Source organism: Triticum urartu, chromosome 2A, assembly GCF_056163025.1.
Source record: "Triticum urartu cultivar PI428250 chromosome 2A, HENAU_Tu73, whole genome shotgun sequence".
Taxonomy (NCBI): domain Eukaryota; kingdom Viridiplantae; phylum Streptophyta; class Magnoliopsida; order Poales; family Poaceae; genus Triticum; species Triticum urartu.
The window spans coordinates 721,152,231-721,170,307 of record NC_141874.1 but is presented as its reverse complement, the minus strand read 5'-3'; the positions used below and the strand labels follow the sequence as shown (position 1 = coordinate 721,170,307).

General features: G+C 45.4%; 1 protein-coding gene across 1 annotated transcript; it reads right to left on the bottom strand.

Annotated features, from left to right (window-relative positions):
* Positions 1 to 5,417: 5,417 nt before the first annotated feature.
* NHO1 (Actin-like ATPase superfamily protein) lies at positions 5,418 to 9,606 on the bottom strand. The gene is made up of 4 exons (XM_048703652.2): positions 9,217 to 9,606; positions 7,538 to 7,759; positions 6,459 to 7,452; positions 5,418 to 5,880 (listed from the first exon to the last, which is right to left on the bottom strand). The coding sequence occupies exons 1-4, from the start codon at positions 9,360 to 9,362 to the stop codon at positions 5,638 to 5,640; spliced, it is 1,605 nt and encodes a 534-aa protein (XP_048559609.2). The 5' UTR covers positions 9,363 to 9,606; the 3' UTR covers positions 5,418 to 5,637.
* Between the last annotated feature and the right edge of the window lie 8,471 nt (positions 9,607 to 18,077).

Below are 18,077 nucleotides of genomic sequence, written 5' to 3'. Positions count from 1 at the left end.
CACCTGAGTATGAGGTAAAAGGCAAGCAACATTATGTTTGCAAACTTGATAAAGCATTATATGGCTTAAAACAGGCACCTAGAGTATGGTACTCTAGGTTAAGTGTAAAGCTCCAAAGACTTGGATTTCGACCCTAAAGGCAGATACATCTCTCTTCTTTTATAAAAGAGGCAAAGTAATCATTTTTATGTTGGTATATGTTGATGACATAATTGTGGCTAGTTCATCACAGGAAGCAACTAATGCACTATTAGAAGATCTTAAGAAGGATTTTGCTCTAAAAGATCTTGGTGACTTGCATTACTTCTTGGGCATAGAAGTAAAGAAGGTAACAGATGGTATACTTCTAAGTCAAGAAAAATATGTGTCAGATATACTGAAGAGATCAGGTATGATGAATTGTAAAATTTCAAATATGCCTCTTTCAACTACTGAAAAGTTGTCGAAAGAAGAGGGTGAGCCTTTGGGAGCCGAAGGAGCTACAAATTATAGAAGTGTTGTACGTGCTCTGCAATACTCTTCTGTTGCACGCTTATGGTGTGATAACTTGGCATAAAACACTCTTCTGTTGCACGCTTATGGTGTGATAACATTGGTGCTACTTATCTATCAGCAAATCCAGTGTTCCATGCAAGGACAAAACACATTGAGGTTGATTATCATTTTGTTCATGAAAGAGTAGCCAAGAAGCTACTAGACATACGTTTCATCCCTACAAATGATCAAGTTGCAGATGGGTTTACCAAGGCCCTGTCATGGGACAAGTTGGAAGAGTTCAAGAACAATCTCAATTTGATGAAGTTGTGATTGAGGGGGCGTGTTAAAATGTATATTGTAAACGTGTGTACAGTATGTGTATAAACCGTACATACAAGATAAGGGTTGCGTTGCGTTTGTAATCCGGTTGTTAGAGTAGTTACAGATGATCTCGTAAATCCCATGTATAGATCATTATTTGGATATCAATCTAGCAACTACTTAACAACCAAATCATGTAATCTATATGCCTATATAAACATACAGCGCGTCCCTGCTAAGGCATATGCTTCACGCTACTTTTACATACGGAGCCGTGGTACATGCAGTGGCCGGCGCTGTTGAGCACGATCGCGAGGAGTGGCAGAGTGGCAGAGTGGCTGGCGCTGCATGCAGGCCACGTTGGTGGTGCGGTGCGGGAGCGTTGAGCTGAAGGGCCAAGAAGGCCGCCTACTTCAACGCCCTCTGGATCGGGGCCCTATGCTGCGCCGGCGCTGTTGAAGCAGGGCCTGGGATGTGCACACATGTGATGTGACTGAAGCTCAGCGTGCACACACAGGCACATGCATACATGTATGACAGTAAAATGCTACAGTAGTAGCTGGCTAGCTCATTCTAATTGCACCTTAATTTTCTACACAATAGCTATAGGCGAGTCGCCTGAATTTGTAATTTGGGCATGTTGATTTTCGAGTGAAGGAAGGAAGCTGAAGGGAAGGAAGGAGCTCGCCCAAGGGAAGGAAAGTGCTCGCCATAGAAGACCCCGATATTTATCTTAGGGTAACAGGCTAACCCATCATTTATCTTAGGGGTGTGGGGTGGTGCAACTTGCAAGTTCACCCAAAAAAACCAGTCATCGCCGGAGTTGGACGAATGGCCAACGGCAGCGACAGCACGTTAGGTGGGTGGCGCGGAAGAGCCGCCGGCCGCGGGCTGCGGTTAGGTCCGTAGTGGCTAGCTAGGCGGTTCTGAAGGTTGAAGAAGACATGAGGCCGTTCATTTTCAATTGGTCGGCTGAAACCAATCGACTGACCCAAATGAAATTTTCAGTCAGACTGATTCCTAACCAGTCCTAATTTTCAACTCCAGTAGCAACCCGCGTACTTTGTGCACCACTCACCTAGTTGCTTTGCCCCAGCACCCATACCCACTAAATTTTGAGTTACACTGTGTATGAGGTGGCTGCTCATCGATCGATCAGGTTTTGACGATCGATCTTGAGACCCCATGCATCAGCTTATTTTTGTCCTTGATGGCCTACTGTTGAACTACTTGCCTGGTATGTAGTTAGACTGGTATAGTTTCTCGGAAAAATAGAAGTTAGAGTGGTGTACAGTGGCGGAGCCAGGATTCGAGTATGGGGGGGGGGGGGGGGGGGGGGGGGGGGGGCGAGTACGTATATTGACCGAATCTTGTTGATAATTACTAGTTGCTTGTACTAAAATTGTTGATCGGGTGGTGTACTAGTTTGTAGTAAGTGATGTATTGGTGTATATATATGCTGGTATCTTATCTTAACGAACAACCTTGCTGCAAGCTCAGTGCCCATGTTGTTGTGATCGATCTTGCATGTCAGCATGTGCCCTATGCTAATTGCACTGTTCTATCTTTGCCAAAAATAGAAAGTGGGGCTCAATGACCAACGCGGTTTTCCTTGACCCTTGCCATCTACTCGAAGGACATGTAAAAAGAAGAAGACGTGGCTATCGATTCTAGAGCTAGTTGCTTTAACAAAGTGAGAGTGCAGAACCAATGCAAAGCAAAGCAATCGTACTTGCAAACGAGCTAGTTGCTTTAACAAAGTGAGAGTGGAGAACCGATCGAGCAAAAGTTTACAGCTCTCAACACATGCAACATTTTTATTAGCATGCAACAAAACAAAATCAAAGATCCTAGCAAATTGCTATTAGCTAAAAAATGAAAACAAAAAACACTTACTTACGTACATCTCACTGAACGGCTATTGCTACGGTCAATACATTCAGTTGAGGCTTAGGAAATGTATGACAAAACTGTATATATCATCAACATTAAAAATTGATAAGAGGAATTCTGGCATTAAAAATCAAGTGAAGATTGACCTTAGAGGGAAACAGTGTATAAGAGCATCTACAACCGGCATAACTAATCCGGCCCCCTACGGTCCGTGCCGGACCTAGCTAATCCTGACCCCTAAATGTCCACGGACACGTCTGGGCACGTCCGTGGACAGTGACCGGTCATCCCTCAAATGTTCGCTTCCACAACCAGATATCTCGTTACCAAAGTCATCAAATCCATATAATTACATGCAGTGTAATCTTCGTTGGTGTCCGTGCTCCATGTCCTTGCTGTTCCCTTCTATGTCCATGTCCGGCGGGCGTGAGCCCTTTGAAGTGAAGGTGTGGTCGCTCGCTAAGGAGGGTAGGACATGGGACATAGACAGACCCACATGGGACATGAAGCCGCCATCTTCATGCCCTGCCCTTCCTCATCGGAGCCTGTGGCTTGAACGTCGCCCGTCAAGGAGGGGTCCACGATAGACGTGGATGGACGGACCGGCCCCATGGTCACCACGTGTGGGTCCGCCTGCGCGACTACGTGCGACCCTGCCTGCCTTCGCGACTTCGGCCTCGAGGGCCGTCGCAGCCTCCCGCGACCTGTGGCTCGAACGACGGGCATGCCTCGCGTCCGCAGCAGATGGACCATAGGCATGCCGGCATTTATCTCTGACTCGGTGCCCGACCCGCAGGGACGACGTGCTTTGGGGAGGAGTGGAGTATATATAGTGGCCAGGGATTCGTCCAGGAAGCGGATAGGGATGAATATATGTGGGCTCGGTGGAACATATTAATAACATGGATAGAGATTAACAACATGACATTTTTTGTTGATAACATGGCATTTTAATAATTAATAATATGTCTTTTCTTGATAGGAGGGTTGCAGTTTATTATTAAGGGCATGGCAATGCAATAATTAATATTATTATTTTTTATTAATAATAGGATAACAGTTTTATAATTGATAACATTGCATTTTAATAATTAATAACATGCCATTTTTACTAATCAATGGATGCCAATTTTTATTATTAAGAGCTTCACATTTTTAATAACATGGCTTTTTTATTAATATAAAATAGGATGGCGGTTTTATTAATAGAATGGCATTTTTATTATTAATATGAATGGCAGTTTTATTAAAACCAAGGAATTTTTATTTGGTTATGCTATGGTATTTTATCGTAGGTAGCATGGTACTCCCTCGATCGGTCCCGTAATATAAGAGCGTTTTTTACACTACACCACGCTCTTATATTATGGGACGGAGGGAGTGGAATTTATTTGTTATGCACCATTCAAATTTTTTGCCACTCTATGTTAATTTTTTATATACTATGGCAACTTATTTTAACATAACATGGCAGATTTCTTGTTCCTTTGGTTGTTTCACACTTATTTGCTGTGTCATTTTTCCCAAAATTTGCCATGTTTTTTCAAGAGAACAAGTTCCCCAATTTTTTCATGATCCCATATGTGCCTTCTTATATGTTGTGGCATTTTTCTGTGTGCTTTTACATCGTTAAATGAGGTCAAAAATAACAGGGAGTTCAGGTTTTTTTTAGTACATGAAATGGTTTAGTTCATTCTGAAAGGCTTTTTTCCGTTTTGTTTGTAGACACGTAAAGGGGGAGGAGTTCGCTGGAAGGGTGTCGCGCCCCAGCGAACGTTTCTGTTAGCTCGAACAGACAGTGGGCTCTCTCTTTTCTTCTTTTTGTTTCGGACGGGTTCTCTTCCGATGAAAACTTCTAAAAGCTGGCCAGGCAGCCACGTCAGTTCTTGGCGATCTTTTTGAGCATCAGTACAGACAAGCGCGCTCATATACACGCGCATACACTCACCCTCATGAACGCACACACGCATACCCTACCCCTATGAGCACCTTCGAGAGACTGAGCCGGTATATTATCTTGAGATTTACGAAGTCACCGTAGATGCCTCGTCGTCGACGGGAACGTCTCCTTCCACTGAAAGCACATCGCCGGAAATCCTGAAATAAATCCAGTAATAATGCGAGCACCAGGATTTGAACCCTGGTGGGTTGGGGATACCACTGTCCACCTAACCAACTCAACCACAAGTTGATTCACAGTTCTTGGCGATCTTGATTCCGACTAGAAAAGAAAACTGCTCCCTCCCTTCTAAAAGCTGCCGGTCCACCGACACATTTATGCCCCACCAGAACCAAAAGACGTTCACACAACCATGGTCTACGGACTACGGGTGAAATACCTTCATAACGATATTTTTCTTATATATTATATACAAACTAGTAGATTTACAAATACTTTGCCATATTTTGCTGAAGGAGTTCGATAATGCACTAGAGTTTTTTTTTTGGTTTTTTTTTGATAAAGCATGCACTAGAACTTGGCATGGTATGGTGTTGCAGCCTCTGCCGTCACGAAGTAGGGAACTAGGTAGGGACGTGTACTTGTGCTGTGGGCAACTCAGGATGCACGGCTTCTGCTGGCCTACGAAAGCCTAATTACAAAGCTGCATATTTCTACAAACTTAGGACAAACCTAGATCTGCAAATACTTCTTCCGTAAAGAAATATAGCGATCTAAACACTCTTATATTTTTTTACGAAGAGAGTATATTTTAAAACAGAGGAAGTATCATGAAACTGAATTTTGTTACTCCACAAGCACTTCTCTCTGAAGAATCCAGATGCTCCTGTACTTATAGATATACAAGGACATTTATGCTCCAATTCTTCCTATATAAAGCCAAAGAAAAATCCCACCGAAATAATGTACAACATACCATTTATTCGTCGACAAACATGGGCTGGCACACACTGATCCAATTTTGCCGCGCAACAAGGTGTAACAAACTAGAGAGAAAGGTCAGCCAGGTCAAATGATCTTGAAACCGCCTTGTTCCAGGACTCTCCTCTCTTCTTCCTGTGTGCGTCATCTAACTTGGGGCGGAAAACCGTTGTGTTCTCCTTGTGCAGGCCTGCGAATATCTCCTCCTTCGTCCAGACTCCGGCAGCTAATCCTGCTGCGTATGCGGCTCCAAGGGCTGTCGTCTCGGTGTCGGCTGGTCTGACAACAGGGCTGCCCAGCAAATCGGCCTGCAGGTGTGTGCATACAATCGTCAGTCATCTGATGGAACTTGATGAGTTCATACACTTGCAAAAAAATACTACCACAAAAACCAGCTCAGCAGCAAAACAGGCTGTGTGGTAAAGTATTATACGAAATTAAGTAAAACTATTCAGTACACAAGCTTGGGTTTCCTGCATTTCAGATGTAATTGGAATTTTTTTAAAGAAAGATAAATTCACATTGTGCAAATCGGCCTGCAGGTGAGTTCTTACACTTGCAAGAAAATGTACCTCAAACACCAGCTCAGCAACAAAACAGTCTGTGTGCTAAAGTATTATACAGAAATAAGTAAAACTATTCGGCAGGTAAGCTTGGTTTTCCTGCATTTCAGGTGTAATTGGGAGTTTTTTTTTCAGAAAGATTAATCCACATTGTGTAACCATCATTCTTTTTCTAGAACATGTAACTACTCCATATTATGGGACAGAGGGAGTATCTGTTTATCCAGCAATATGATGAACCACTAACAGATGTATTCCACTACAGTTTTTCTTTATATAGAAGAAAAGGAACTGTTGAAGGGAAGTAGACACAATTTCTTTACCTGGATCTGCATGAGAAGGTTGTTAACAGTAGCACCACCATCGACACGCAGCAAGAATTCCCCTTCTGCACTCTTGACTTCTCCTGCCTCCCCAGCATCCTTATGCATGGAGCTGAGAACATCATTCACCTGAAAGCACATACTCTCAAGCACTGCTCGAGCAATGTGCCCCTTGTTTGTGAACCTCGTGATTCCGATACAGATCCCCCTCGCGTCATCCCTCCACCATGGCGCGAACAATCCATTGAAAGCTGGCACAAAGTAAATCCCACCTGAATCTTGCACACTTTCAGCCAATCCTTCAATTTCTGATGCTGAGGAAATGATTCCAAGGCTGTCCCTCAACCACTGAACTGCTGCACCAGCAATTGCAATTGAGCCTTCTAAAGCATAATTAGTGGGTGCATCTGGGCCAAGCTTGTAAGCAATAGTGCTAAGAAGACCGTGGGTAGACTGTGTGACCTCCTCCCCTGTGTTGAGAAGGATGAAGGCACCAGTTCCGTAGGTGCTTTTTGCTTCACCTTTCTGGCATAGCTGCCCAAGCATCGCAGCATGCTGATCTCCTAAACAGCCTGAGATGGAAACACCAGCCAAAGGGAACCCACTGGCAACCACGCCAATTTTCTCCGAGTTACTGATAATCTTTGGCAAGATGCCGGCAGGAATGCCTAATGCCTCAAGTGTAGGCTTGTCCCAGTCAAGTGCCTTTAGATTCATAAGCATTGTGCGTGCTGCGTTCGAGCAGTCTGTGACATGCTGCCCAACTAACTCCTTTCCATCACGGTCTTTCCCACCAATGCCTCCAGTGAGGTTCCAGATCAACCAGGTGTCGATTGTGCCAAATAATGCATCACCAGCCCGGACTGCATCCTTGACAGCGTCAACATTCTCCATCAACCATAATAACTTCAGAGCACTGAAGTACGTACTGATTGGTAAACCACATGTCTCCACAAAGTGGGTTCTGCCACCTGATAGCTCACTTTCCAGTCTCCTGAAGAGGGGAGGCATTAAACAGAATCAGAACACTAAACAACATAAAAATGTTAACACAAAGTGGCAGATGGATAAAAGGAGACCTGCAGATAGAGCTAGTGCGAACATCCATCCACACAATTGCATTGTAGAGCGGAAGGCCTGTGGATTTGCTCCACACAACGGTAGTCTCCCTCTGATTTGTGATTCCAATGGCCTTCAAACCAGCATCCACATTAAGTCCACTAGCTGCAGCCTTTTCGAGTGTCTTTGCCATGCAGACCTTCACGCTCTCCATGATCTCCATAGGATCATGCTCAACCCATCTTGTAGTTCACAAATACAAAGATGATAAAAGTTAGAAGTCATCACCTAACTGCAAAGTTAAGGGATGGCAAACAACAGTACAACGAAAACTCCCAGCACTTTACACAGGAAGATGGCACTACAGACCGTGAACACAATCAGATAGCATAGAACATCACAACATCTAGCAAAGTTCGGTATGGCATGTTTCCCTTTTTCACATATCGACTAATAAATGGAAACAGCGGCGAAACTTATAAAATATTTAATGTCACTTCAGAAGCCAGTTTACAGGTAAGAAACATTTAGTCAAGTGGAGAGTAAGAATATTTCAGTCCTAAAAGTGCATCGAGTTAACTAGTACCAGAAGTGCATTACATTTGAATGCAAGGCCAGTCATTGATCAGACCCTTTTCAAGTTTTCAGTGAACATGTAGAAGGAAAATGAAATATGAAAACAGAGTCGGGCTAGTCATATGCCACAACTGTTAAGAACATCGAACTTCTCTGTCATAGAAAAACCTCAATCCTTAACAACTTCTTTTTGTGATTGTAAAGTATGGAAATGTTATCCAGTAGCCTCTCAATCCATCTAGGCCATAGGTTTACGCACTCGAGACAACAACTCATTTTAGAAGACAGCATCACAGCAACTCTTAATGTAAGAAAAGAGGTGTCAGTGGGCAGTCTCACTCGCATCTAAATAATTTAAGAGATAGCCTATAAAGCAAGCAAGACTGGGACTTCCATGACTCCATTGAATCAGGAAGTCAACTATCATGCGTACTATCTTCTAGGAAAACAAGCAATATTTATCTATCATATCCCAAAACTATTCATAACACTACACACTGTAGAGTCCAAAGGTTCAGTAGAGTAGCTTGCTGTGCTTAAAAATGAGTGAACCATCCTGGTTACTACTATGTAGCACTAGAAAAGCTTGAAGCCATCGCAAATCAATCAAGTGAAGCACATGAACCTAATTCCGGCATCACATCTAGTCCTAGCTAGCAATCGAATCGTCAGATTAAAGCGCGCAGCACCTACTGGACAAACCTGAGACACTGAATGAGTTTACAGTTAAGACTGAACTTTCGTACTCGACATAAACAGGAGCATATAACAGACACAAAGGTAGAGCTTCAGACATGAATCGGTTGATCCTAATTGTGACATCAGATAGCACCTAAATTGACAACTGGGTCATCAAAAGCACACAGTACCAGCTTGCCAAACCACCTGAACCACTGAAATGACATGACATGACAGTTAGGACTGTACTTTGGCACTGGACAAATACAGAGCGTAGCCAACCAAAAGGGCGGCACAGCTTAACTAGAAATTCTCTAATTCCGTCCTGTTCTACCAACCACCGGAAGAGGGCGACGAGGCCCCAAAAAATTCCACGGGCACGCGCACGTGGAGCGGATCAGACGACGGAATTGGCAAAGGGGTGGTGGTGGTGCGCGGCGCTTACCCGGCCTCCGGGTAGTGCTGCTTGAACTCGAGCTGGTGGGAGGCGACGGGGCTGGCGTGGCGGTCGTAGATGATGAACCTGGTGCTGGTCGTCCCCTGGTCGATCGACGCCACGTACACCTCCTCCTCCTTCCCCTTCCCCGCCATGCTCGCAGAGTCACAGTCCCCCCACACGCCCCAGAGGAAGCTCGCCGGGAAACAAGCGCTGAACCCTCCGCCGGCGGGCGGACAGAGGGGAGCGGCGGGTAGTGGAGTGAGCCGGTGGAACAAGCGAGGAAGGGGAGGGCGTGAGACTGGGAGGCAGTTGGGAGCGGGGGAAGAGAAATTATAGGGAGGGAGGTGAGGAAGGGTGGGTGGGTGGATCCGATTGGGAGGGAGGTGGACGATGGGCTGGGCGTGGAAGTCAATGACTATCGCCTTGTCTGACTCTGATCTGGGACTAGTAGCTCGCCTCTATCTCCTCGCGCTCTGCTCGGCTCGGCGCGGCGCGGACGGGGTTTCTGCGACGAAAATCCCGTGCTTTTCTCCCCCAGGAAATCTGGGGATGCCAGTCCAGTTGGGACTAAGGGCATCTCCAGCCGTTGGCTCTTTCGGGACGCATAAAAATCGCTCTCTGGGACCGAGCCGACGATATAATCGACGCGGGGGCGGTTTTGTGCCCAGTCGTCGCCCTCAGGCGTCGAAATTGGCCCATTTTGCAGCCCAATTTCGACGAATAAAGGGCCCATATGGGCGAGAATAGGCCCATACTCGACGTGGTTTCGCCGTGTCTCGGCATTCAATTATCAACACAATTATTTCTTATCACATATTTCATCATAGAAAAATCAAATACTTCAACAAAATAGTACAACAACAAATAATTCAATACAAATTATATAGTTCAACAAATAAAAACTCGTATTTCATCACACGGCGTCCCCCTTGAGCCTCCATAGGTGCTCAATCAGATCTTTCTGCAGTTGATGATGCATCTGTGGGTCTCGGATCTCCTGACGCATACTGAGATAGGCAGTCCAAGTTGCCGGTAGCTGGTGATCAACTTCGGCTAGAGGACCCTGCCTGTAGTATGGTTCAGTGTCAAACACTGGGTCTTCTTACTCGCTCTCGATGATCATGTTGTGCAAGATGACACAGTAAGTCATAATCTCCCACATTTGATCTTTGGACCAGGTCTGAGCGGGGTACCGAACAACAGCAAATCGAGATTGGAGCACACCAAATGCCCGCTCGACATCCTTCCTGCAAGCCTCCTGAACTTTAGCAAACCAGGCGTTCTTGCCTCCTGCCGCAGGGTTTGAGATCGTCTTCACAAATGTCGACCATCTCGGATAGATGCCATCTGCTAGGTAGTACCCCTTGTTGTATTGGTGCCCATTGATCTCGAAGTTCACCGGAGGAGAATGGCCCTCAACGAGCTTGGCAAAGACAGAAGAGCACTGCAGCACGTTGATGTCATTGTGAGTTCCTGGCATACCAAAGAAGGAGTGCCAAATCCAAAGGTCCTGTGTGGCTACCGCCTCAAGCACCACACTGCAACCGCCTTTGGCGCCTTTGTACATCTCCTGCCAACCAAATGGGCAATTCTTCCATTTCCAATGCATGCAGTCGATGCTTCCAAGCATCTCAGAAAATCCTCTTGCTGCATTCTGGGCTAGGATCCGAACAGTGTCTTCCGCATTGGGTGTTCTCAAGTATTGTGGCCCAAACACTGCCACTACTGCCCGACAGAACTTGTAGAAACACTCTATGCTGGTGGACTCGGCCATGCGCCCATAGTCATCGAGTGAATCACTGGAAGCTCCATATGCAAGCATCCTCATCGTTATCGTGCACTTCTTGATGGAGGTGAATCCAAGAGCGCCAGTGCAATCCATCTTGCACTTGAAGTAGTTGTCGAACTCCCGGATAGAATTCACAATCCTGAGGAAGAGCTTTCGGCTCATCCGATAACGGCGCCGAAATGTTCTCTCGCCATGAAGTGGAGCATCGGCGAAGTAGTCGGAGTAGAGCATGCAGTAGCCTTGGAGACGATGCCGGTTCTTTGCTTTCATCCGCCCCGGCGCCGAGCCACCTCGCCGCGGCTTTTCATTGCTCGCCAGCAGCTGGCTGAGGGCGGCGAGCACCATGAGATGCTCTTCTTCCTGGACGTCGGTCGCGGCTTCCTCCTCCAGCAGCGCGGCGAGCTCTTCCTCCTCATCCGAGTCCATCGCCGAAGCAGGCAAAACGCCGAACACCTTGCGCTCGGTGGCCGTGTACCTGCCGTTAAACCGCGCCTCCGCGGCCGGAAACGGCGGCCGGAAACGCCCAGCTGCTGTGGGAGGGGCTGCCGCGGCGAAGCACTGCTATTTTCCGGCGGGGAATGGCTATCTAGCGAAGTAGGGCGGCGGCCGTCGCCGGGATATAGCTAGTGGTGGCCAAGGGCGCGGGGGGTGCGAGGCGAGTCGGGGGAAGAAAACCTTGACTTTTCCGCTGTCGGTATGGGCCAGGCGTGCTTTTCCCTACCGCCGGAGCCCCCAACTGCTTCCCAGCGCGTCGGGTTCGGCCTGTGACCGCCGAGCGGAAAAAAATCTAAACCGACGATTTTCAGCATTCTAAGGACGCGACTAGACCCTTTTTTCAACGCCGGCGCCGAAAAAATGACCTGGAGAGCTTTGTTGGGGGCGCGGCTGAAGATGCCCTAAGGATAACGGATGGATTTGCCCAGAGAAAGACGAACGTCGATGCAATCATGTGGAGTAAGAAATTTCCTCCGGCGGCTAGAGGCGAGTAAACTAGCAGTTGGCGTGACGCAGGGCATGACAGCGAGCGAGACAGGAGATCTGCTCTCTCTCTCTCGTGCGCTGTTGATGTTCAGCAGCATGTGCACGGCCAAGCAAGCAACAAACGACATGACAAAATCCTGATATACCGCCAGTTCAGTTGGTGGCCCTCTCCTGATTTACAGCCATCCAGATATACTACTCCCTCTGTAAACTAATATAAGAGTGTTTAGAACACTAAAATAATGATCTAAACACTTTTATATTAATTTACGGAGGGAGTACTTACAACTGAATTCGGGGTAATACTACCGTTTAAGTTGTCCAGCTGTTGCACCGGTAGTGAAATATGTGGGGAAAAAAAGAACCCAAACATGCAGGGAAATATGTGAACCGAAGGCGACAACATCAAAGCAAATACTATGAATTACTACTTTGTTTCCAGACAAACAATGGTCCTGTTTGGATACTCTAACTCAGTTAGAGGTTAGAGTTAGATTTTAACCCTGAACTAATTCTGAACTAACTCTAGCCAAAAAGGTGTTTGGATGATAGAGTTAGATGGAGCGCGGATACAGTGAGGCGCCTTCACGGACAGTGCAAGAGGAAGGGAGTGAGAGGACGAGAAGGTTTGAGAAAATGGGGAGGGATCTGCTGCGGCGAGAGCAAGAGAAAAAAATGTTTTTTAGTAGTCCTGAGAAAAACTAACCCCAATTAGCACCTCTTGGGTGGGTTAGATTTTTTGGATGGGTTAGATGCATCTAACCCAAACTAACCCTTCAGTTTGGATATTTTTGGGTTAGTTGAGTCTAATCTAACCCAAACTAACTCTAATCTATGAATCCAAACAGAGCCAATATTAGGGTCAAAACTCTTTATCTGCATCAGCAACTTTGCTTGCTGCTGATAGATGTTTATTTCTGTCGAGCTAATAATTGTATGTGCTAGTTTATTTATTGGCTTGTTTGGACACGAGCATAGTTTATGGCCACAACACAAGCAAGCAAGCAGAGATAATGTAAAGTGCAGTTGGCTGGCCTCACACTCGCCTATAGATGACCACATGATTTCCGGGTCGTGAGCCGCTGATTCGATGTAATCTCATCTCCGAATGGCCTACGCAAAATGAGCAAATCATCATGCTGTATGAGGTGAGTGAGCCGACGCAAGTAAGGGGTGGTTGGGCGCTTTCGTGAGCACACAAGCTGGGAGTAGTGGTGAGCAGGAGGAGCTACACCGAACGCGTCGGCGTGCAGTACGCCATCACAAGCCTCCAAGTTGGGTAGCGTCGCCCCTGCATTGTAAAGTGTAAACGGTCTCCGCACGCATACGCAGCAATCGCAAGCCCTTGCTTGCCGTGTGTGTGTAGCTAGGATATGCCGAGGTGACCTCTTGTGTAACAACGACAGGTTTTGGAGGCTCCCGTCTATGACTCTGTCTCCTTGGGAAGTCAGGGGAATATGCCCGCAACAAACTAACCAAGAGAAAGAAAGAAAAAAGAATTTGTTATATGGGCAGTGGCAGCACTGCACAGTTGATCATGTTGGGTCCTTCCTCGGGGGAGATGAAGCGGCTCAGCAAAAATCCGAAGACGCCCCTATATCTCGCGTTCAGCGAGAGGGGAGGAACCATTGCTGAACGGGAGACCGAGACGGGACGGCTGAGAAGCGCCAAAGGCCACATCCACATTTATTTTTTCTGTTTTTTGCTTTATATTTATACTTTGTCTGTACTTTAAAATATTCTATATAGATACAAAAACACTCTACAAAAAACATTTGAAAAATGTTGAACAAATATTTGAAAATTGTTGAACAAGCATTCGGAAAATGTTGAACAAGTATTTGAAAAAATGTTAATCAAGCATTCCAAAAATATTTAACGTGTATAGAAAAGTTGTTGATCGTGTATTAAAAAATGATGATTTTTTATCATCTATATGAAAATATTAATCAATAATTTGAAAAACATGTTGAACGAGTATTTAAAAAATGTTAATCAAGCATTTGGAAAATGTTAAATGTGTATAGATAAATATGAATCATGTATTAAAAATGATGAAATTTTTTGATCACGTATGTAAAAGTATTAATCAAGCATTTAAAAAATTCTTGAACAATCGTTTGAATAATGTTAATCAAGCATTTGAAAAATGTAAATGTATAGAAATAATATTGACCAAGTATTAAAAAATATTAATCTTGTATTCGAAAAATGTTAATCAAAAATTTGATTTTCTCAATGTGTATTAAAAAAATGTTGACCATGTATTAAGAAAATGTTAAATTTGTATTGAAATAATGTTAAATGTGTATTATAAAAATGTTGTTGACATATAAAAGAAATGTAGAATGAAAAACCAAAAGTGAAAACCGAAAAAGAAACAAAATAAACCAAAGAAAAATAAAATAAAAAACTAAGAAACAAATGCAAAACGGATGAAAAAACAAAAATACCAATGAAATCTAAGAAATAATAAATAAAAATTAAGAAATAAAGAAAAACAAAAAAGACCAATGAAAATCTAAGGAAACATATAATAAACAAAGAAATCGGTGAAAATGGGAAAGAAAGGAACGAATAAAAAGGAAAATAAAAAACCATTGAAATCCGAGAAAAGAAACAAAGAAAAAAGCAAAACCAATGAAAAAACAGTGAGGAAACTAAGAAAAGACAAAGAAAACGAAAAAAACAAAAGAAAAAACACGATGCGTGCGAACCAGCGAACTCTCTTGATCGAACCAAGCTAAAAAAACGGGCTGGCCCAGTTGCTATAGTGCGTGAGGAAATCCTCAACGAGATGGAAGAAACGCGCGTTAATGCGAGATATTGCCCTCGCGAAAATCAAAAGGTAGTACGGGCACTATTAGAAAAAAGGTTAAATATGAGATACATTAGTCCCGGTTTGTATTAGAGCCGGCACTAATGTGTTCATTAGTACCGGTTTAAACGGATAGGCGGGAGGAGATCTTTAGTATCGGTTAAGGGCGAACTTTTAGTATTGGTTCATGCCACGAACCGGTATTAAAGGGCTGAGGCCGATTAGTAAATAGGTTGTGGCAGGCTGTTTTTAGTCCCACTCGCTCCCCTAGCAAGATTTTTATCAACTTAAATATGTTACTTCTCAAACTATCACAAACACTTGGTTTTCATTGAACTATGTGTAGAATTTGTGATCGCAATATGAGTCTTCACCGGTTTCTAAACCGTTGAGGACTCATGTTGACAATTCAGATTGTACACAAAAAGATCATTGATAATCAATGTATTTTTTATGTATATTTTTACATGTTTACGCCCTCACTCTCTCCACTCATTCGGTCTCCCCCTCAATCCCCCCTACGCCGGTCCTCCCCGCCGGCCGCCCCTTACTCTCTGCTGACATGTTTACGCCCTCACTCTCTCCACTCACTCGGTCTCCTCCTCAATCCCCCCGCGCCGGTCCTCCCCCGCCAGCCGCCCCTTACTCTCTGCTGACATCATTTGCTATTTTTCAGTCATTTACCGATTTGTTTAGAGAGCTAAATGACCGTGAAATTAAAAATCACTACAAAATGAACTCTGAAAATGTTGACACTTGGCATGGTATCATTATTTCACCCACATAGCATGTGCAAAAGAGTAGAGAGGGTTACAACAAAAACTGGACGCACTTCGTGTACAAACTGGACAATCTCTTTCGGAGTATGAGGGTTTCGGACGAGAACTCGTCTGTTACGCGGTTACATTTTTTAAAAAAAAATTGAACTCCAGACTTTTTTGCATTCAGTATGCAGCATTCAAAGCGACATCATCAATTTTCAACCCTTCCTGACATCATTTGCTCTTTTTCAGTCATTTACCGATTTGTTTAGAGAGCTAAATGACCGTGAAATTGAAAATCAATACAAAATGAATTCTAAAAATGTTGAAACTTGGCATGGTATCATCATTTCACCCACATAGTATGTGCAAAAGAGTAGAGAGGGTTATGGCAAAAACTGGACGCACTTCGTGTACAAACTGGACAATCTCTTTCGGATTATCAGGGTTTCGGACGAGAACTTATCTATTATACGGGCACTTCATTTTTAAAACTTATTTGGACTCCAGACTTTTTTGCATTCAGTATGCAGCATTCAAAGCGACGTCATCAATTTTCAGCACTTTCTGACATCATTCGCTATTTTCAGTCATTTACCGATTTGTTTAGAGAGCTAAATGACCGTGAAATTGAAAATCACTACAAAATGAACTCTAAAAATGTGGAAACTTGGCATGGTATTATCATTTCACCTACATAGCATGTGCAAAAGAGTAGACAGGGTTACGGCAAAAACTGGACGCACTTTGTATACAAACTGGACAATCTCTTTCGGACGAAAACTCATCTGTTAAAAAATATATTTGCACGCTACCCTGTGGGCCTGCTCGGCCTTGGGCATGGATATGCAGGCCCATAAGGCCAGGCAGGCTCACAGGGCAACATGTAAAGTTAGGCCCAGAAGCCTACTTTAGAGAGAAGCTCGAAGAAGCAGCCGCGGCTGGGTTTATAAACCAGTGTGGCTGCTCTTTGCTTGGTGAGGTGGGACTAAAGTTTGCGCACCGCAGCGCTGTTGGGTATCATAGCAGAAATTTAAAATTTTGTACGCATCACCAAGATCAATCTATGGAGTAATCTAGCAACGAGGGGAAGGAGATTGCATCTACATACCCTTGTAGATCGCTAAGAGGAAGCGTTGCAAGAACGCGGATGAAGGAGTTGTACTCGCAGCGATTCAGATCGCGGTTGATTCCGATCTAAGCGCCGAACCACGGCGCCTCCGCGTTCAACACACGTGCAGCCCGGTGACGTCTCCCACGCCTTGATCCAGCAAGGGGTGAAGGAGAGGTTGGGAAGACTCTGTTCAGCAGCAGCACGGCGGCGTGGTGGTGGTGGAGGAGCGTGGAACTCCAGCAGGGCTTCGCCAAGCACTACGAGAGATGAGGAGGGAGAGAGGTAGGGCTGCGCCAAGAGGGAGAGGATCTCGTGTGTCTTGCAGCCCCCAATACCTCAAGTATATATAGGGGAAGGGGAGGGGCTACGCTCCCATCTAGGGTTCCCTCCCTAGGGGTGGCGGCAGCCCCAAAACCCATCTAGGGTGGCGGCCAAGGGGGGAGAGAGGGGGGCGCACCTAGGGTGGGCCTTAAGGCCCATCTGGACCTAGGGTTTGCCCCCTCCCACTCTCCCTTGCGCCTTGGGCCTTGGTGGGGGGGCGCATCAGCCCACCTGGGGCTGGTCCCCTCCCACACTTGGCCCACACAGCCTTCTAGGGCTGGTGGCCCCACCTGGTGGACCCCCGGGACCCTCCCGGTGGTCCCGGTACGTTACCGATAGCACCCGAAACTTTTCCGGTGACCAAAACGGGACTTCCCATATATAAATCTTTACCTCCGGACCATTCCGGAACTCCTCGTGATGTCCGGGATCTCATCCGGGACTCCGAACAACATTCGGTAACCGCGTACATACTTTCCCTATAACCCTAGCGTCATCGAACCTTAAGTGTGTAGACCCTACGGGTTCGGGAGTCATGCAGACATGGCCGAGACAACCCTCCGGTCAATAACCAACAGCGGGATCTGGATACCCATGTTGGCTCCCACATGCTCCACGATGATCTCATCGGATGAACCACGATGTCAAGGATTCAATCAATCCCGTATACAATTCCCTTTGTCTATCGGTACGATACTTGCCCGAGATTCGATCGTCGGTATCCCGATACCTTGTTCAATCTCGTTACCAGCAAGTCTCTTTACTCGCTCCGTAACACATCATCCCGTGATCAACTCCTTGGTCACATTGTGCATATTATGATGATGTCCTATCGAGTGGGCCCAGAGATACCTCTCCGTTACACGGAGAGATAAATCCCAGTCTCGATTCATGTCAACCCAACAGACACTTTCGGAGATACCCGCAGTGCACCTTTATAGCCACCCAGTTACGTTGTGACATTTGGCACACCCAAAGCACTCCTACGGTATCCGGGAGTTGCACAATCTCATGGTCTAAGGAAATGATACTTGACATTAGAAAAGCTTTAGCATACGAACTACACGATCTTGTGCTAGGCTT

Bases quoted from the DNA above. Each gene is read 5' to 3' on its own strand.
- NHO1 (XM_048703652.2), bottom strand. From the start codon at position 9,362: ATGGCGGGGAAGGGGAAGGAGGAGGAGGTGTACGTGGCGTCGATCGAC. The intron at 7,760-9,216 runs GTAAGCGCCGCG...GTGAACTACAAG, and splicing joins CAGCACTACCCGGAGGCCGG to ATGGGTTGAGCATGATCCTA. The intron at 7,453-7,537 runs GTCTCCTTTTAT...TCCCCTCTTCAG, and splicing joins CGCACTAGCTCTATCTGCAG to GAGACTGGAAAGTGAGCTAT.